At 31.9% G+C, this 14832-nt stretch overlaps 1 protein-coding gene across 1 annotated transcript; it reads right to left on the bottom strand.

Annotated features, from left to right (window-relative positions):
- Positions 1-2275: 2275 nt before the first annotated feature.
- LOC139524332 (uncharacterized) lies at positions 2276-14411 on the bottom strand. Its single transcript, XM_071319085.1, has 3 exons — positions 14070-14411; positions 7741-7941; positions 2276-2956 (listed from the first exon to the last, which is right to left on the bottom strand). The coding sequence occupies exons 1-3, from the start codon at positions 14350-14352 to the stop codon at positions 2313-2315; spliced, it is 1128 nt and encodes a 375-aa protein (XP_071175186.1). The 5' UTR covers positions 14353-14411; the 3' UTR covers positions 2276-2312.
- Positions 14412-14832: the final 421 nt, after the last annotated feature.

The following is a 14832-nucleotide window of genomic DNA, read 5'->3' as shown; positions in this document are numbered from 1 at the left end:
GTTTGCAACATGTGAAAACAACCCTTTTTTTTTTTTACAAAAAAACTCAAAAACTCAACATAAAATTTCGAATCATCACCAAAAAGTATACAGATCTTTTGGCCCCTAATATTCCTTAACTGGTAGGACCATCACCCTGAAAAACATTCCCAACCTTCCTTTTGTGGTATTGCACCTTTCTGGTTGCATAGAGATCCATACACTTAAACTAAAATTATTGTCCAGAAACCAAATGTTTTTGGACGACGTGGAAGACACTGACAAAGATGACGACAAGGTGATACCAATATACGACCACAATTTTTTTTGGCTGTTGTATAAAAAGTTGTGAAATACCATTTTTGTCCCTTTTTCAGGCCTGACAATCATTCATTATCAATATCAGGCCTTGATTGATTCCTTGAAATATTTTGAATTCAGTCAACAAAAACAAAATTGTTGCAAAAAACCAACATCGGAACTAAACACATTTATTCTAAAAACAGTTGTTGGCATGACACGGGTTATGTTCTTCTCATATATGTTATGATGGTATGATACTAAACCCCTAACGGGAAGGATTGTGCCTGATGTTCATATGATGAAATCATAATCTTTCAGTCAGTTTAGTTGAAGTCTGGAGCTGGCATGTCAGTTAACTGCTAGTAGTCTGTTGTTATTTATGTATTATTGTCATTTTGTTTATTTTCTTTGGTTACATCTTCTGACATCAGACTCGGATTTCTCTTGAACTGAATTTTAATGTGCGTATAGTTATGCGTTTACTTTACTACATGGGTTAGAGGTATAGGGGGAGGGTTGAGATCTCACAAACATGTTTAACCCCGCCGCATTTTTGCGCCTGTTCCAAGTCAGGAGCCTCTGGCCTTTGTTAGTCTTGTATTATTTTAATTTTAGTTTCTTGTGTACAATTAGGAAATTAGTATGGCGTTCATTATCACTGGACTAGTATATATTTGTTTAGGGGCCAGCTGAAGGACGTCTCCGGGTGCGGGAATTTCTCGCTACATTGAAGACCTGTTGGTGACCCTCTGCTGTTGTTTTTTATTTGGGCGGGTTGTTGTCTCTTTGACACATTCCCCATTTCCATTCTCAATTTTATGTCAACAAAAAAGTACTGTCATATAAATAATATTGGCACTATATAAATTTCTATTGGTAGCAAAATATATATACAAATGTATATATGAACGGTATTTCATATTTGTGTACCAGTATTTGCAACCACTGCTGGTGAATAATCAGTCCTGGAGGATATTACCAGCCGAGTAGTCAGTGTTTTGATATAACACCTTGCAAAAATTTGTTGTTATTTATAAGTGATGAAAATTTTAACAAAACGTAGGTTCCATAGCTGCATTTGGCAATTCTTTATTGAACATTTTAGTGAAATTTTGTTTACCATATTTTTTGGCTTTTCCATATAGGCTACCAAAAATTTGGCTACAACCATTAGTGATGAATTTAATAAAAAAATCTGCAGTCTGCTGGTTAAAAATATGAATATTTATATTTCTAATTTGTGTATTTATAAATTGATTTTTTTCTCCAGTAAATTCCTTTAGAATTTAGGGGATATTCATAAGACATCATGAGCAGGGCAATGGTGAAATACATTTTTGAAATTAAATTATCAATGCCAAATTTCAAAGGATATCTATAGGAAATGATTTGCTGTCACGATATGATATCATGTATAAAGCCAACTTAACAGCATTTTTCCTATGTGTTAATCCAGCCAAATACAATTTTTGACTGCTTCTTAGGTACACACAATACATGCAATAGCTTTTAAAATAGAAGTTTGACTCTTTTTATAAATAGTCATCTTGGATAGGTGTTCTGATGTTGATTTCAGCATGCTTACAATGGTGTACTTTTTTAATAAAGAACTTTTATATACTGTAATCAGACAACTATTGTACAAATAACAGATACACAAATAATTCTTTGCTTTATTTGTACTTCTACAAGTTTCTTGGCTTTCATGTTTAGCTAACAGTAATGTGAAATTTATTTTTGCATAAGTTCATTTTGGGGTCCTATCAGTGGTCCCTGTTTAAGGATTTAAACTACTTTTGTAGAGTTCTTTGAAAAACACAGAAAACTTCTTTGATTTTAAAAACTAAACCTTCAAGTGCCGGGTGTATATTGTACAGGATAAAAACAATATATGTACAGTTAGAAATATGAATATTCAATCTTTACACTCCACAAATCCTTTAACTCATCTAATGACAATTATATTGATTCACCAATAGTTAAATTGCTGTAATATTTGTCAATATATTTATTTCAAATAGACACAAATATCAGGATCCAGATTCTGACAAGGTTTCATACAGCTTAAAAAATTCCAAATCAGTGTCTATTATTAATTTAAGGTCTTCTTTTTCTAATTCCATATGTACTGAATCTGTAGGCTCTAATATGGTAGTTGGCCTAGTCACATTTTTCAAGTATATTCCATAAGCTTCTCCAATAACCTCTTTGAACTTAGATTCCTGTGTTCTATCCAAGACACAGGGCAGATTACTCATATCCCCTGCATAGTTTATTGTGACCCACACTTGCATCATTGTTTTGGTGTTCAATTGATTGCCATCCCAAATTGGAAATTCGGTACTTAAAAGAAGTTTATCAAATTTACAGTTATAAAGAATTATTCTGATATTTTTTTCTGTCGCCAAGAATGAGGGAATGAATTTGTCAAACAATGACTCATTTTTATTCGATACACAAAAGGCATTTACAATTGCTTGTGCAATGGCTTGTGATAGTGTTTTAGCACCATCTTTAGATTCCTCATCCATACGTGAATATTTACAATCTTCAACAGCTTCATCCTCTTCATCTTCTGTCAGACTCAGGCTATGGAGCGCTTCTTCTAGCTCAATTTGAACAACACTTCTTGCTACAACTATATCAGCTTGACCATGCCATACTAAACTATTTCCTTGAAGAAAGAATAGTCACCAATGACAAAACTTTAGCTTTATAAGCAGTGACAAAAACATTATGTGTTAATTTTAGTCTCATATGGAGTGACAATTACTGTTACACTCTATGCTGCTTGTTTGCATAATTCAGAATCTAATTTCAATAAAATTAACACCTAAATTAAGCAGATTTCTACATATTACATGTACATAGTATGTTATAAAAAAAAGAAGATGTGGTATGATTGCCAATGAGACAACTCTCAACAAGAGACCAAAATAACACAGAAATTAACAATTATAGGTCACTGTACAGCCTTCAACAATGAGCAATGTTGTATTATATCTTCAAATAATTTAATGCAACAAATTTTCACAACACTGAATTATCCCATCTTCATAGTACTATTATCTTTTCAATCATAGTGGATTTAGACAAATGAATCTTTTATTTCTGCCAGGTTCTAGGGACATGATAAATTATTCTAAACAAGGAAAATCTGAGGAACAATCCGTTTATGCTTTAATATAGTCCCAATTCATGATGCTCCAGGATTTTTGATTTTTTACCAGATATACATACATGTACATTTTTTGGATCCTTGGACTCCTTTTTCACAAAAATTACTGCCTAGAGCTATATACTTTTTGCATTCATTAAGACAATATACCGGCATGTATTTATTTTATTTATTTTTTCAAAATGAGACTTAAAATATATAATTATATGAACATGAATGAATGCTCCATAACCAAAAGTTGAAACTATTCTATAGCTCTTTTGGGCACTTTTTTTCATTGGTTTTGGTACCAGACACTCAATTTATAATATCAAGCTTTATTAAGCCAAATAAAATAATATGCGTGTTTCCTATAACATCTTTGAAAACTAGAGGCTCTAAAGAGCCTGTGTCGCTCACCTTGGTCTATGTGAATATTAAACAAAGGAAGCAGATTGAAAATTGACTACAAAGTTCAATAACTCCTACAGGGGTCAATTGACCATTTTGTTCATGTTGACTTATTTGTAGATCTTACTTTGCTGAAAATTATTGCTGTTTATAGTTTACCTATATCTATAATAATATTCAATATAATAACCAAAAACAGCAAAATGTCCTTAAAATTACCAATTCAGGGGCCGCAACCCAAAAACAGGTTGTCCAATTCATCTGAAAATTTCAGGGCAGATAGATCTTGACCTGATTAACAATTTTACTTCATGTCAGATTTTCTCTAAATTATTTGGTTTTTGAGTTATAAGCCAAAAACTGCATTTTACCCCTATGTTCTATTTTTAGCAGTGGCGGCCATCTTGGTTTGATGGCCAGGTCACCGGACACATTTTTTAAACAAGAAACCCCAAAGATGATTGTGGCCAAGTTTGGATCAATTTGGCACAGCAGTTTCAGAGAAGAAGATTTTAGTAAAAGATATATAAAATTTACGAAAAATGGTTAAAAATTGACTTTAAAGGGCAATAACTCCTAAAGAGGTCAACTGACCATTTTGGTCATGTTGACTTATTTGTAACTCTGACCTTGCTGAACATTATTGCTGTTTACAGTTTACCTATATCTATAATAATATTCAATATAATAACCAAAAACAGCAAAATTTCCTTAAAATTAACAATTCAGGGGCCGCAACCCAAAAACAGGTTGTCCAATTCATCTGAAAATTTCAGGGCAGATAGATCTTCGCCTGATTAACAATTTTATCCAATGTCAGATTAGCTCTAAATGCTTTGGTTTTTGAGTTATAAGCCAAAAACTGCATTTTACCCCTATGTTCTATTTATAGCCATGGCGGTCATCTTGGTTAGTTGGCAGGGTCACCGGACACAATTTTTAAACTAGATACCCCAATGATGATTGTGGCCAAGTTTCAAATAATTTGGTCCAGCAGTTTCAGAGGAGAAGATTTTTCTAAAAGATTACTAAGATTTACGAAAAATGGTTAAAAATTGACTATAAAGGGCAATAACTCCTAAAGTGGTCAACTGATCATTTTGGTCATGTTGACTTATTTGTAGATCTTTCTTTGCTGAACATTATTGCTTTTTACAGTTTATCTCTATCTAAAATAATATTCAATATAATAACCAAAAACAACAAAATTTCCTTAAAATTACCAATTCAGGGGCAGCAACCTAACAACGGAATGTCAGATTCATCTGAAAATTTCAGAGCAGATAGATCTTAACCTGATTAACAATATTACCCTTGTCAGATTTGCCCTAAATGCTTTGGTTTTTGAGTTATAAGCCAAAAACTGCATTTTACCCCTATGTTCTATTTATAGCCATGGCGGCCATCTTGGTTAGTTGGCGGGGTCACCGGACACAATTTTTAAACTAGATACCCCAATGATGATTGTGGCCAAGTTTGGTTAAATTTGGCCTAGTAGTTTCAGAGGAGAAGATTTTTGTAAAAGTTAACGCAGGACGACGACGGACGACGACGGACGACGACGCCGGACGCCGGACGCCGGACGCCAAGTGATGAGAAAAGCTCACTTGGCCCTTCGGGCCAGGTGAGCTAATAATAAGGTAGGTAGGCCGGGAATTCTTTTTATTTTACAATTTCTTTTTACATTGAGTCTATGGTAGAGAAATTCTGACTTTAACAGTGCTTATTGAAAAATGACCCCAAAAAAATCTATAGTTAGTCAACTGGAACAAATACTATAAGTTATATGGTTCGCTACTGACCCCATACGGATCCATAGAGGGTTAGTAAAATCCATAGGGGGTGAGGCCGGAGGCCGAGTCCCCTATGAATTTTATTCACCCTCTATGGATCCGTAGGGGGTTAGTAGTTAACCGTATAATGAATTTATCGCACGCTGGACCTTTTCTGCTGCATTTTGTTGAAAAATAAACAAGGAAACAGAACAACATTAATAGATGATGTCACCTTTAACGCGTCATGAACCCCTATGAAATTTACTAATCCCATACAGTCTCATAGGGGGTCACCACGTGACGGCGTTAAACCAATCACAACTTGATATTTTACCCGCGGTGCGATAAATGTATATAAGATTTACTGAGTATGATGTATCTAAACAAACCAGGCCACACTTCAAAATATTTTGGTTTGCCCAAACCATCCCTAAAGGTAGAGGCAGTTGGTATACATGTAGGTAGGTACATGTGTAAGTATTTTCTTTTTTTTTTCTTTCAGCAAAGAGAAATTAAAGTGTCAGATGTTTTATAGTCTTCATACTTTTCTGATTAAAAAATACCTTTTCATATCAGGACAATAAAAGGTTTCGAGTAGACAGCTTTTATTTGGGTAGGGTTAGGACAAACATATTCTTTTTAAATGGCCCCAAATAAACCATGTTACTTGACATTAAATACTAGTGTTGTCAAATCATACGCTTTTGCCTAACCGGTTACTTGTATAATCATTCGACCCATTAACCGGTTAACCGGTAGTTTAAGGCCTATCAATAGTACCCTACACATGGAAATAAGAAGATGTGGTATGAGTGTCAATGTGACTACATTCCATCCAAGTCATACATTTACGTTTTTATAATCCGATGAATTGAAGTTTGGCCTTTTGTTTTATAAGGCTTGTCTGTCAGGATTCCTGTCGAAGTTTGACTTTTAATAATTAAATACACCGTATCAACTATGGCGTTTGTACTAACTTCAAATTGAAAAAAAAAATACTTTCTGAAACCGATGATTCACTAAATTTCTTTCATTTTGTCTTGTTGTCTACGAAAATAATTTGAGGTGTTTTGATTAAAATTGATTACTCCTGATATTCATACCATCGAGTATACATGTTATACTATTGTTTCAGAAAAGGGAGAAGGTTTGGTACCATTAAGACATTTAATTCCGCTGCAAATGTTTGCACTTGTTCTCAGTCAGAAATCTGATGTACAATAATTTTACGTTTGTTTATGTAATTTATACGTGTTTCTCGTTTCTCGTTTTGTATATAGACTAGACCGTTGAAGGGTTTTACACTAGTTATTGTGTGGCCCTTTATAGCTTTTTGTTCGGTGAGAGCCAAGGCTGCGTGTTGAAAGCTGTACATTGACCTATAATGGTTTACTTTTATAAATTGTTATTTGGATGGAGAGTTGTCTCATTGGCACTCACACCACATCTTCCTATATCTATTGATTACATACAAGTTGGTTTGCTTTTTACAGTTTTTGAGTTAACATTTTGACATTTTGAGTTTATAAAGTATGACAAAGACTTGCACGACGGAGATTGCACATTCAGATGTAGGTCTACACAAAATCAAAAATGAAATAATGAAGTAAATCGTAAAATTTAATTGTATTACTGATTAAAAATTACTGTTAAAAAAACATGAATTAAACTAATTATGTTTCCTTAAGATCTTGCCCCGAGCTGAGAGACAAGTTCTAATTAATTTTTTCATTTTTAGATTAACAATACCAGTCAATATACTGAACAATTGATCCGTCAAATTGATTACCTCGATGACAATTTTTAAAGAAAACACAAATATTTAATGATTTCAATACAAATTTATATCAAATCTATTAAAATTGAAAAAAAGTCCGGTTAACCGGTTAGCGTTTTTGGTATTCGGTATTCGGTTGTTAACTGTTGACAACACTATTAAATACTGATTTTTGACCCATTAGAACAGATCCATTTATTTCCATAAACTTACATGTATCAACAAATATAGCTCCCTTTAACATGTTTCACATTTTGAATCAAATATATTAATGTCCATATACGTGTAGTACACATACATGTACATTGTGTAGATGCAGACCTATTTTCTACACTTACCAAAGGAGGTCAATGTTTGATCTGCTTTGACTGGCTCATTGCACAGTTCACATTTTTCATATCCATGGCAGCTGTCTACAACATATTCACCATTAAGAGCCAATGGTTTGAAGTAGTGCATGGCTAGAAGGCACTTGATATTTTCTTCTTTAATTTTGCCTTCTGTTTCAATTAACTGTGCAAGACACTGTTGATTTTTATCTGAAAAAGAAAAACAATACAATTACACATTCAACTTTCTACAAATCAGCTAATATATATATATATTTCTCTAATTCTTCGTCAATTTATCCCTTTCTGCACCAATTGTATAAAAAATTTAATCAACGTGTGGTTCGTTTGATCTCAGTTCTTCATTGGTTAAAATCCAATTATGACGTCGAATTTTCTTGCTTTCCTCTGAATTTCCTATTGTGATGGCATGAAAAAAGGCGACCATGCCTGATGACTTCACTTAGAAAGAACACATCTTTTGCAGATCATTCGAAAAGAAGGAATAGGTTTGCTTGCATATTGTTTGAAAATCATTAGAGAAACAGATTCTACCACCAAATCTCGTGTAATACGATATTTATCCACTCTCGACAGTTAAATTTTAAATATTTAAAACGCTTGGCGAGTCTCGCGTTTTAAATTTGAAAATTTAACTGTCTCGAGTGGATAAATATCGTATCACACTCTATGCAGTGGTAGAATCTATATATAATTAAATATATGTCTTGAGATCCATCATAGAAATTGTGAATTGACATTCTCTATCTGATATTTATTTCTTTTTCATACTGTAATACTTTGTCATGTTTAAACTTGAAGTTTGTTTTCAATACAATTAGGCCTAAAATAAAATATTGTTTGTTTCCCCAATTCCAACCGACCCTGCATAAGCGGTGCAGCCCTACTCATAAAATTTTATTGTCAAAACTAAGTCAAATATTATATTATTCATTTCGATTTTTTCTGGCTTGCCAGATTGTACTATATTGTTCAAGCTTTATGGAAAAATAAAATTATTTCTCAGTCTACCTACCCACACCGGGTACCACGATTTCCCGAGAAATATAAGAAAAACGTAATATCCCAAAACAAACTGATATATCCCAAGAAAAAGATTTTTAATGGTGTTATAGGTGTTATACTGCTTAAATTAGTGTAACAGCATACACTAATAAGGTTTAAGGCGTTCATAATTAATAAAAGTACATGCAGTCTTCAGAAAAATTTAATGTATAATAATATAAATAAATATTGGAAAAAGTACTATACAGATATCTCCAAGCTATACAGAAATATAAGCTATTTAAATGTTGATGAATACCACCTTGGAAAACAACACCCGTTAATTTATATCAAAACATCATCTTCAAGAGACATAAACCGTCTACCTATTAAGTTTAAACTAGTTTTGTACATACATTCTTCAAGAAAACAGATCTAAATCTTATCTCCTTAAGGAAAATGTTGGACATAGCAACAGAAAAATAAACATCAAGATGTTATCTGCATTAGAATTTCAGTGTCGCAGATATGTATTTAAGGTGGTATGGGTGTCTTCCTCCATCTTGGATTGTAAAAATCAGAGAACCAAAGGTCCAGATTTTCTAACAAGTTAGCAAAATTTGATGCAGGAATGCAGATATTTAATGTGAATATTCATTTAAAAGAACCAATTTATAAGAATATAACTTATAAATATTAATATTTTTGCAAATGTTGATTATTTTTGGTTGTTTTTATATTGTTTTAATAATGGCATTTTAAGGGGACGTAACTCTAAAGCAGTGCATTTTCTGAAGGATTCTACATGGAATTTTCCAATTTTGTATTTTAGCCGGAAAAAACGTACGGTGACCCTATCTTTTCTTTTGATATTCTCAAAGCATTTTCTGAAAGCTATTTTTTCCTTAAGTAGTTTACAATTCTATCATTTTGTTTAATTTCTAATCACAAAATGGTGTTTTTTCCTGTATAATCCATACACAATGTGTCATTTTGCCACGTCCTGTAGCTTGAGAAAATGCGCGGTGACCAATCATTTTTATTATATTTTTCATCATATATCAATAGATACTATGTTTTGGCAAAGTATGAACAAATTCTATCATTTCTATTTTAGACTCCCATACCACCTTAACATTCATAGAGGATGCTGTCTGAAACAGGAAACGATAGGGTCCTTTGAGAAAAGAAAGAATTAAAACCTCTCAAGTTAATTAGCATTACCCCTTAAATATACTAATTTAAAACTTATCTATTTAACTACTTAATAAAGCTAAGTTTTAATTATACCCTATTTTAAATTTTAATATTAAATATCATTTTAATGTTATCCGATTGAACTAGATCTGATTAATTTTAAATAGGCTTTACAAATAAACTCAGAATTTAAGCTTTTATTACAGTATTTATAAATATCACAAATATGAGTTTTTAGATAACGATGAAATAACTAGTAAGTCTTTTTAATCAAACTAACATAATTTATTTTAAAAATCTTAAAATTATAAAAGTAACATATCAAACAAACCCATACAATTATTAAAAGTCCTAAATAGATATTCAAAATTTGCCATCTATTTTTTTTCTTCTTAAAATTTTGATAAGTGTTCTCTATTATTTGTTCCCTAAATATCAACATCTTTCGGTATAATAAACATAAACATAAACATATATAAATATCAGTACATAGTCTTCATAAATATATACAATAGTAACAAGAAGTATTTTTTTCTTCTAATTTTGAAAAGAAAAAAAAATCATTAATAAATAGAAATCTCTATACAAAGTGTTCTTAAGGATTCCATAAATATAAACAATTGTATTAAAACAACACAATGCAAGCTTTAGTTTTAAAGGGAGACGTATTTGGAGAATATCATAAGAAAACAATATAATTACTAAGATTTTTGAAACATGTTATTTTAGTTAAAAACTTTGACGAATCATAATTCATTTCATCAGAGACATATATGACATATATGTATATGTCTCTGATTTCATTAACAATAACGATATTTATTAACAACAATCAGTTTTTCATATGAATGTAAAATAAAGGAAATTATTTGGTAAGCTTAAATACCCAAATGAAGTTATGATAACTGTATTCACTTTTTATAATTTCATTTTTTTTATCAAATCTATTCTTTTAGTACTTTTGATACTTTTCTATTCTTCCAGTTCTTTTAATACTTTGATTTTCATAAGGCAGCAACCATTTGATTTTTGGGGGGGTATGGATTTTTTTTTTCGGACAAACTTTTTTTCTCAGTGAAAAAAAATCTATTTTTTTGGCGACAAGTAGAAAACAATTTTTTCTTTCAATTTTATAATTACACATAGTGGCAGCTATAAAGGGTAAAACAAACATTTTTTTTTTCTCATGGTCAAAAACAAATTATTTTTCCAAAAAAATCCATAGCCCCCAAAAATCAAATGGTTGCTGCCTAAGTTGTCTACCTTTAGAATGTTCACCATATTGTGTTCAACAAGGATTTTGCATACAAGAGACATGCAAATCTATTTTTTGAAATGAAATTACACTTTAATTGAATAAAAACGAGTAATATCTTTAATTAATATTCTTTAATATTGTTAAAAGTAGTATAACACCATAAAAAGTATTTTTCTTGTGATATATCAGTTTGTTTTTGGGATAAAATGTTTTTTTGTATTTCTCAGGAATTCGTGGTACCGACCCACACCTGGCTTAGAGAAGACAATATGTTAATTTAGGCCTAATCATCATTGCAACATTTCTTTTCAGCGGGCTCTTCTCAAACTCTAAAATGTAACTATAGCATTTAAATCAAACTATGTATTACAAAAGCATGTGCTGATACACAGCATCTCTAGGCACAACAAATAAAATAGGCTGGGAAACAGCAATTCTACTACAGAGAAGAACAAACTGCCATTAGGGAGCTACCATTTGATTTTTATGGGGGGGCTAGGATGAAATTTGAAAAAAATAGGCAGGACAGGAGTTTTGAGTTAAAAAAAAAGGCAGGATGTGACACTTGCAAAAATAAAAAGTCAGGACGACAATTTAGGTAAAAAAAAATCAGGATAAACTAAAAAAAAAAAAAGGCAGGACCGATTAGAGTGAAAAATAAAAGGCAGGACAGAGATTACAGCTAAAAAAAAATGCAGGACAAAATTTTTCATCCTAGCCCCCCCATAAAAATCAAATGGTAGCTCCCTTATCAAAAAAAGACAATCTGAAAATTAAAAGGAGAATTTAAGGTAAAAAAAATAGCTCAGGCCTCTACAATAACCTTTTTTTCAACTTGTCCAGTAGGACAAGTACGTACCAAAACTTACTTGTCCGAATGAAATTGTTACTTGTCTAAATCTATTTAATTAAAAATAACCTTTTTACATTATAAGTTGATTAAAGGAACAAAACGAATTTAAACAATAGAACAGAATTTGATGTATTTCTTTTGAAATACTTTTCAAAAATATGAGTCAAGTACAACTGAGTCTAGTCATGTCACAGGACTAAGGTTCTAACTCTCATCAGCCTCTGCACATGAGGCACCATCTAATAGGCCTGCACACTCATTGGATTTGTATCCTGTTTTTTTTAAGTTGAAAAAAGTTAATTCAAATGCAATCAATAAAAAGAAGAAGATAAGGTCTGATAGCCAAAGAGACAACTCTCTGCAAGAGACCAAATGACACAGAAATTAACAACTGTAGGTCATCACATTGCAAGCATTGTTTTTTTCTACTTATGATCAAATATGATTTTGTGAATTTTATCATGTTTATGGTAAATAAAAAAAAAAAAATTGTATAAAAATACCTGTATGCTATTTATTATAAGAAACAAAATGAGGTACTGATTTGTCTTGGTCCCGAAATGTCTCCTGGAAATGTCTCCTGCGTTGCCAAACTGCCTATCAATCATGTCTACTAAATATGTCTCCTACTGTGCCAAACTGTCTATTAAACTTGGAGCTAAACCTGTGAAGGTGAGAACTGTCCTGTAAAGTGACCTTATCTACAAAGGGCATCATTGATTCGGATCAGAAAGACTGGTTTCCGAGAATAGTTTACCTTTTACCTTTTAAAAAGTACCTGACAAAGAACCATTTAAAAATTATCTGATTGCAAGTAAATATGTTGAAGAAAAAGGTTTTGCATTTGAATAAACATGGCAAATTAATATTTGTTTTCTTGTTTTTTGTTTATAATTACTTTGTTCATCAAAGTTGTATTAAATGTATTGTCTGCAGAATAATTGTACTTGTCCCGACGGACAAGCTTGATACAGCTTTTACTTGTCCGACCTTTTTTGCCTCTCATACCGGACAATCAGACAAGCGTTATTGTCGAGACCTGTAGCTATAAATGTGGATACAAAATTGTGATTGACACTAATTTTTGTATTAGGTTTAAAATTATTATAGCCTATTGGGCACAGTCACTTGCATACATGTACATGTGAACCTCCCAACGGGAGTACAATAATCCAGTTTTCAGTGGTCTCCTCCCGTCCTCCTGTTGAAGAGAAAAAAATCCCGTGTATCAAATATTTTATGAATGAAAACTTTAAGCCTCATATCCGGTGTAACTGACATTACCATGATAATATAATTACCTGAAGTAAATTTTACCTGTATTACCTGTAAATCTAAGAACATGCATAACTATATGGCTTCAATTGCCAGCTTGGGTGTCAAACATACTGGTAATCAACAATTTTTACCTCAGGATAATTGCTGTTACGTAATTAAAACTTTGTGTATCTTAAAATAACTTTGGATTACTTCCCCTGTTTTCTGCTGTTCAATTTTTTTTCCTTTAAATATTAAATGCAAATTGTTAAACGAATATACATGTAAATGAAATATGTATTGAACAAATAATCCTAAAAGGATGATAATTAGATGATTTTAAAAGTCTTGGGGCAAATAAAAAATAATAATAATTTGGAAATTATTTGAGGATTGTATACTTCTTTTCAAGGCTTGAAATAATGAGTTAGAAAATCTTTAAACATACTACATTGGGCTGGAAAGTTGAAGAAAAGACAATTTTTAAACATCACACACTTACATTTTACGATAAAATGTATGTCGATAAAAAACCTCCTGATTGATCTGAGTCCTAATCTCCTGACCAAAATTTCACAATCTCCTGATCTGAGTTTCACAGTCCATCCCATGTATGCATTTGTTTCTGTCAATGTGGGGTTTACTATCCACATCCGGACGAAAAATCTGTGATACATATATTTTACAAGAGAGATTTAATACCCTGTCTGTGTCATCACGACAAAGATTGAAGATTGATATTCTGATACATGTATAATATATACTCACTGGCTTCGATGAAACACTTGAACATTTTTTTCTCCTCTGTTGTATATATTGTCTCTGGAATCATCAATTTGCGGGCAAGATCCATGTAAACACTTCGAAGCCACACATGGACAGGAAATGTTTTTCCTTTCACATATTCGATCGTTGCGTCGCTGAAAGACCATGGCCCAGTGCCGTTACAATTCCGTAAAACAAGGTGATCAAACTCTTGTTTTTCATAATCGTACACAAATTTGTGAAAACCATTTGTAAATTCCACCTTAAATTGATCAATCAAGTCCATTTCATCTTTAGATTTGTCTGGTTAGCCGTTTAGATATTTCCCGCCATGTGTCAAGAAATGGGTCGTCGACGACAATTCGTACCCGATTTTTCGGAGCGTCTTTTTACCACAGAACACCACAGAATACCACAGAATACCACAGAACACTAAAAATATACCACAGAACACATATAATATACCACAGAACACTCAAAATATACCACAGAACATAAAAACAAACAAAAAAACAACTAAAATATGCAACATACCATTTAAATAACTTAAAAAATCCATGAACTAATATTAATTAGACGGGAAATCTAAACTTCATCACCGATCGCAAACCGCATATCGCTAAACAGCGCATTTTTTTTTAATTTTGTTTTTTGTTTTATTGTATTAATTGTGACCTTAATATATAATGTCAGTTATTAATGCAACAAATCATATTGAATTAAAGTTTAAATATCAAATATATCTACATTGAACACACCAAACAGG

The sequence above is a fragment of the Mytilus edulis genome, chromosome 5 (genome assembly GCF_963676685.1).
Source record: "Mytilus edulis chromosome 5, xbMytEdul2.2, whole genome shotgun sequence".
Taxonomy (NCBI): domain Eukaryota; kingdom Metazoa; phylum Mollusca; class Bivalvia; order Mytilida; family Mytilidae; genus Mytilus; species Mytilus edulis.
The sequence above is the reverse complement of the archived record's forward strand: the minus strand, read 5'-3'. Positions and strand labels throughout refer to the sequence as shown.

What these genes read in the sequence shown, in the direction of transcription:
- LOC139524332 (XM_071319085.1), bottom strand. Translation starts at nt 14,352, where the DNA reads ATGGACTTGATTGATCAATTTAAGGTGGAATTTACAAATGGTTTTCAC. An exon ending in CAAGTGTTTCATCGAAGCCA is followed by an intron (nt 7,942 to 14,069) that starts GTGAGTATATAT and finishes TTTCTTTTTCAG; the next exon opens with ATAAAAATCAACAGTGTCTT. An exon ending in TCAAACATTGACCTCCTTTG is followed by an intron (nt 2,957 to 7,740) that starts GTAAGTGTAGAA and finishes TCTTTCTTCAAG; the next exon opens with GAAATAGTTTAGTATGGCAT.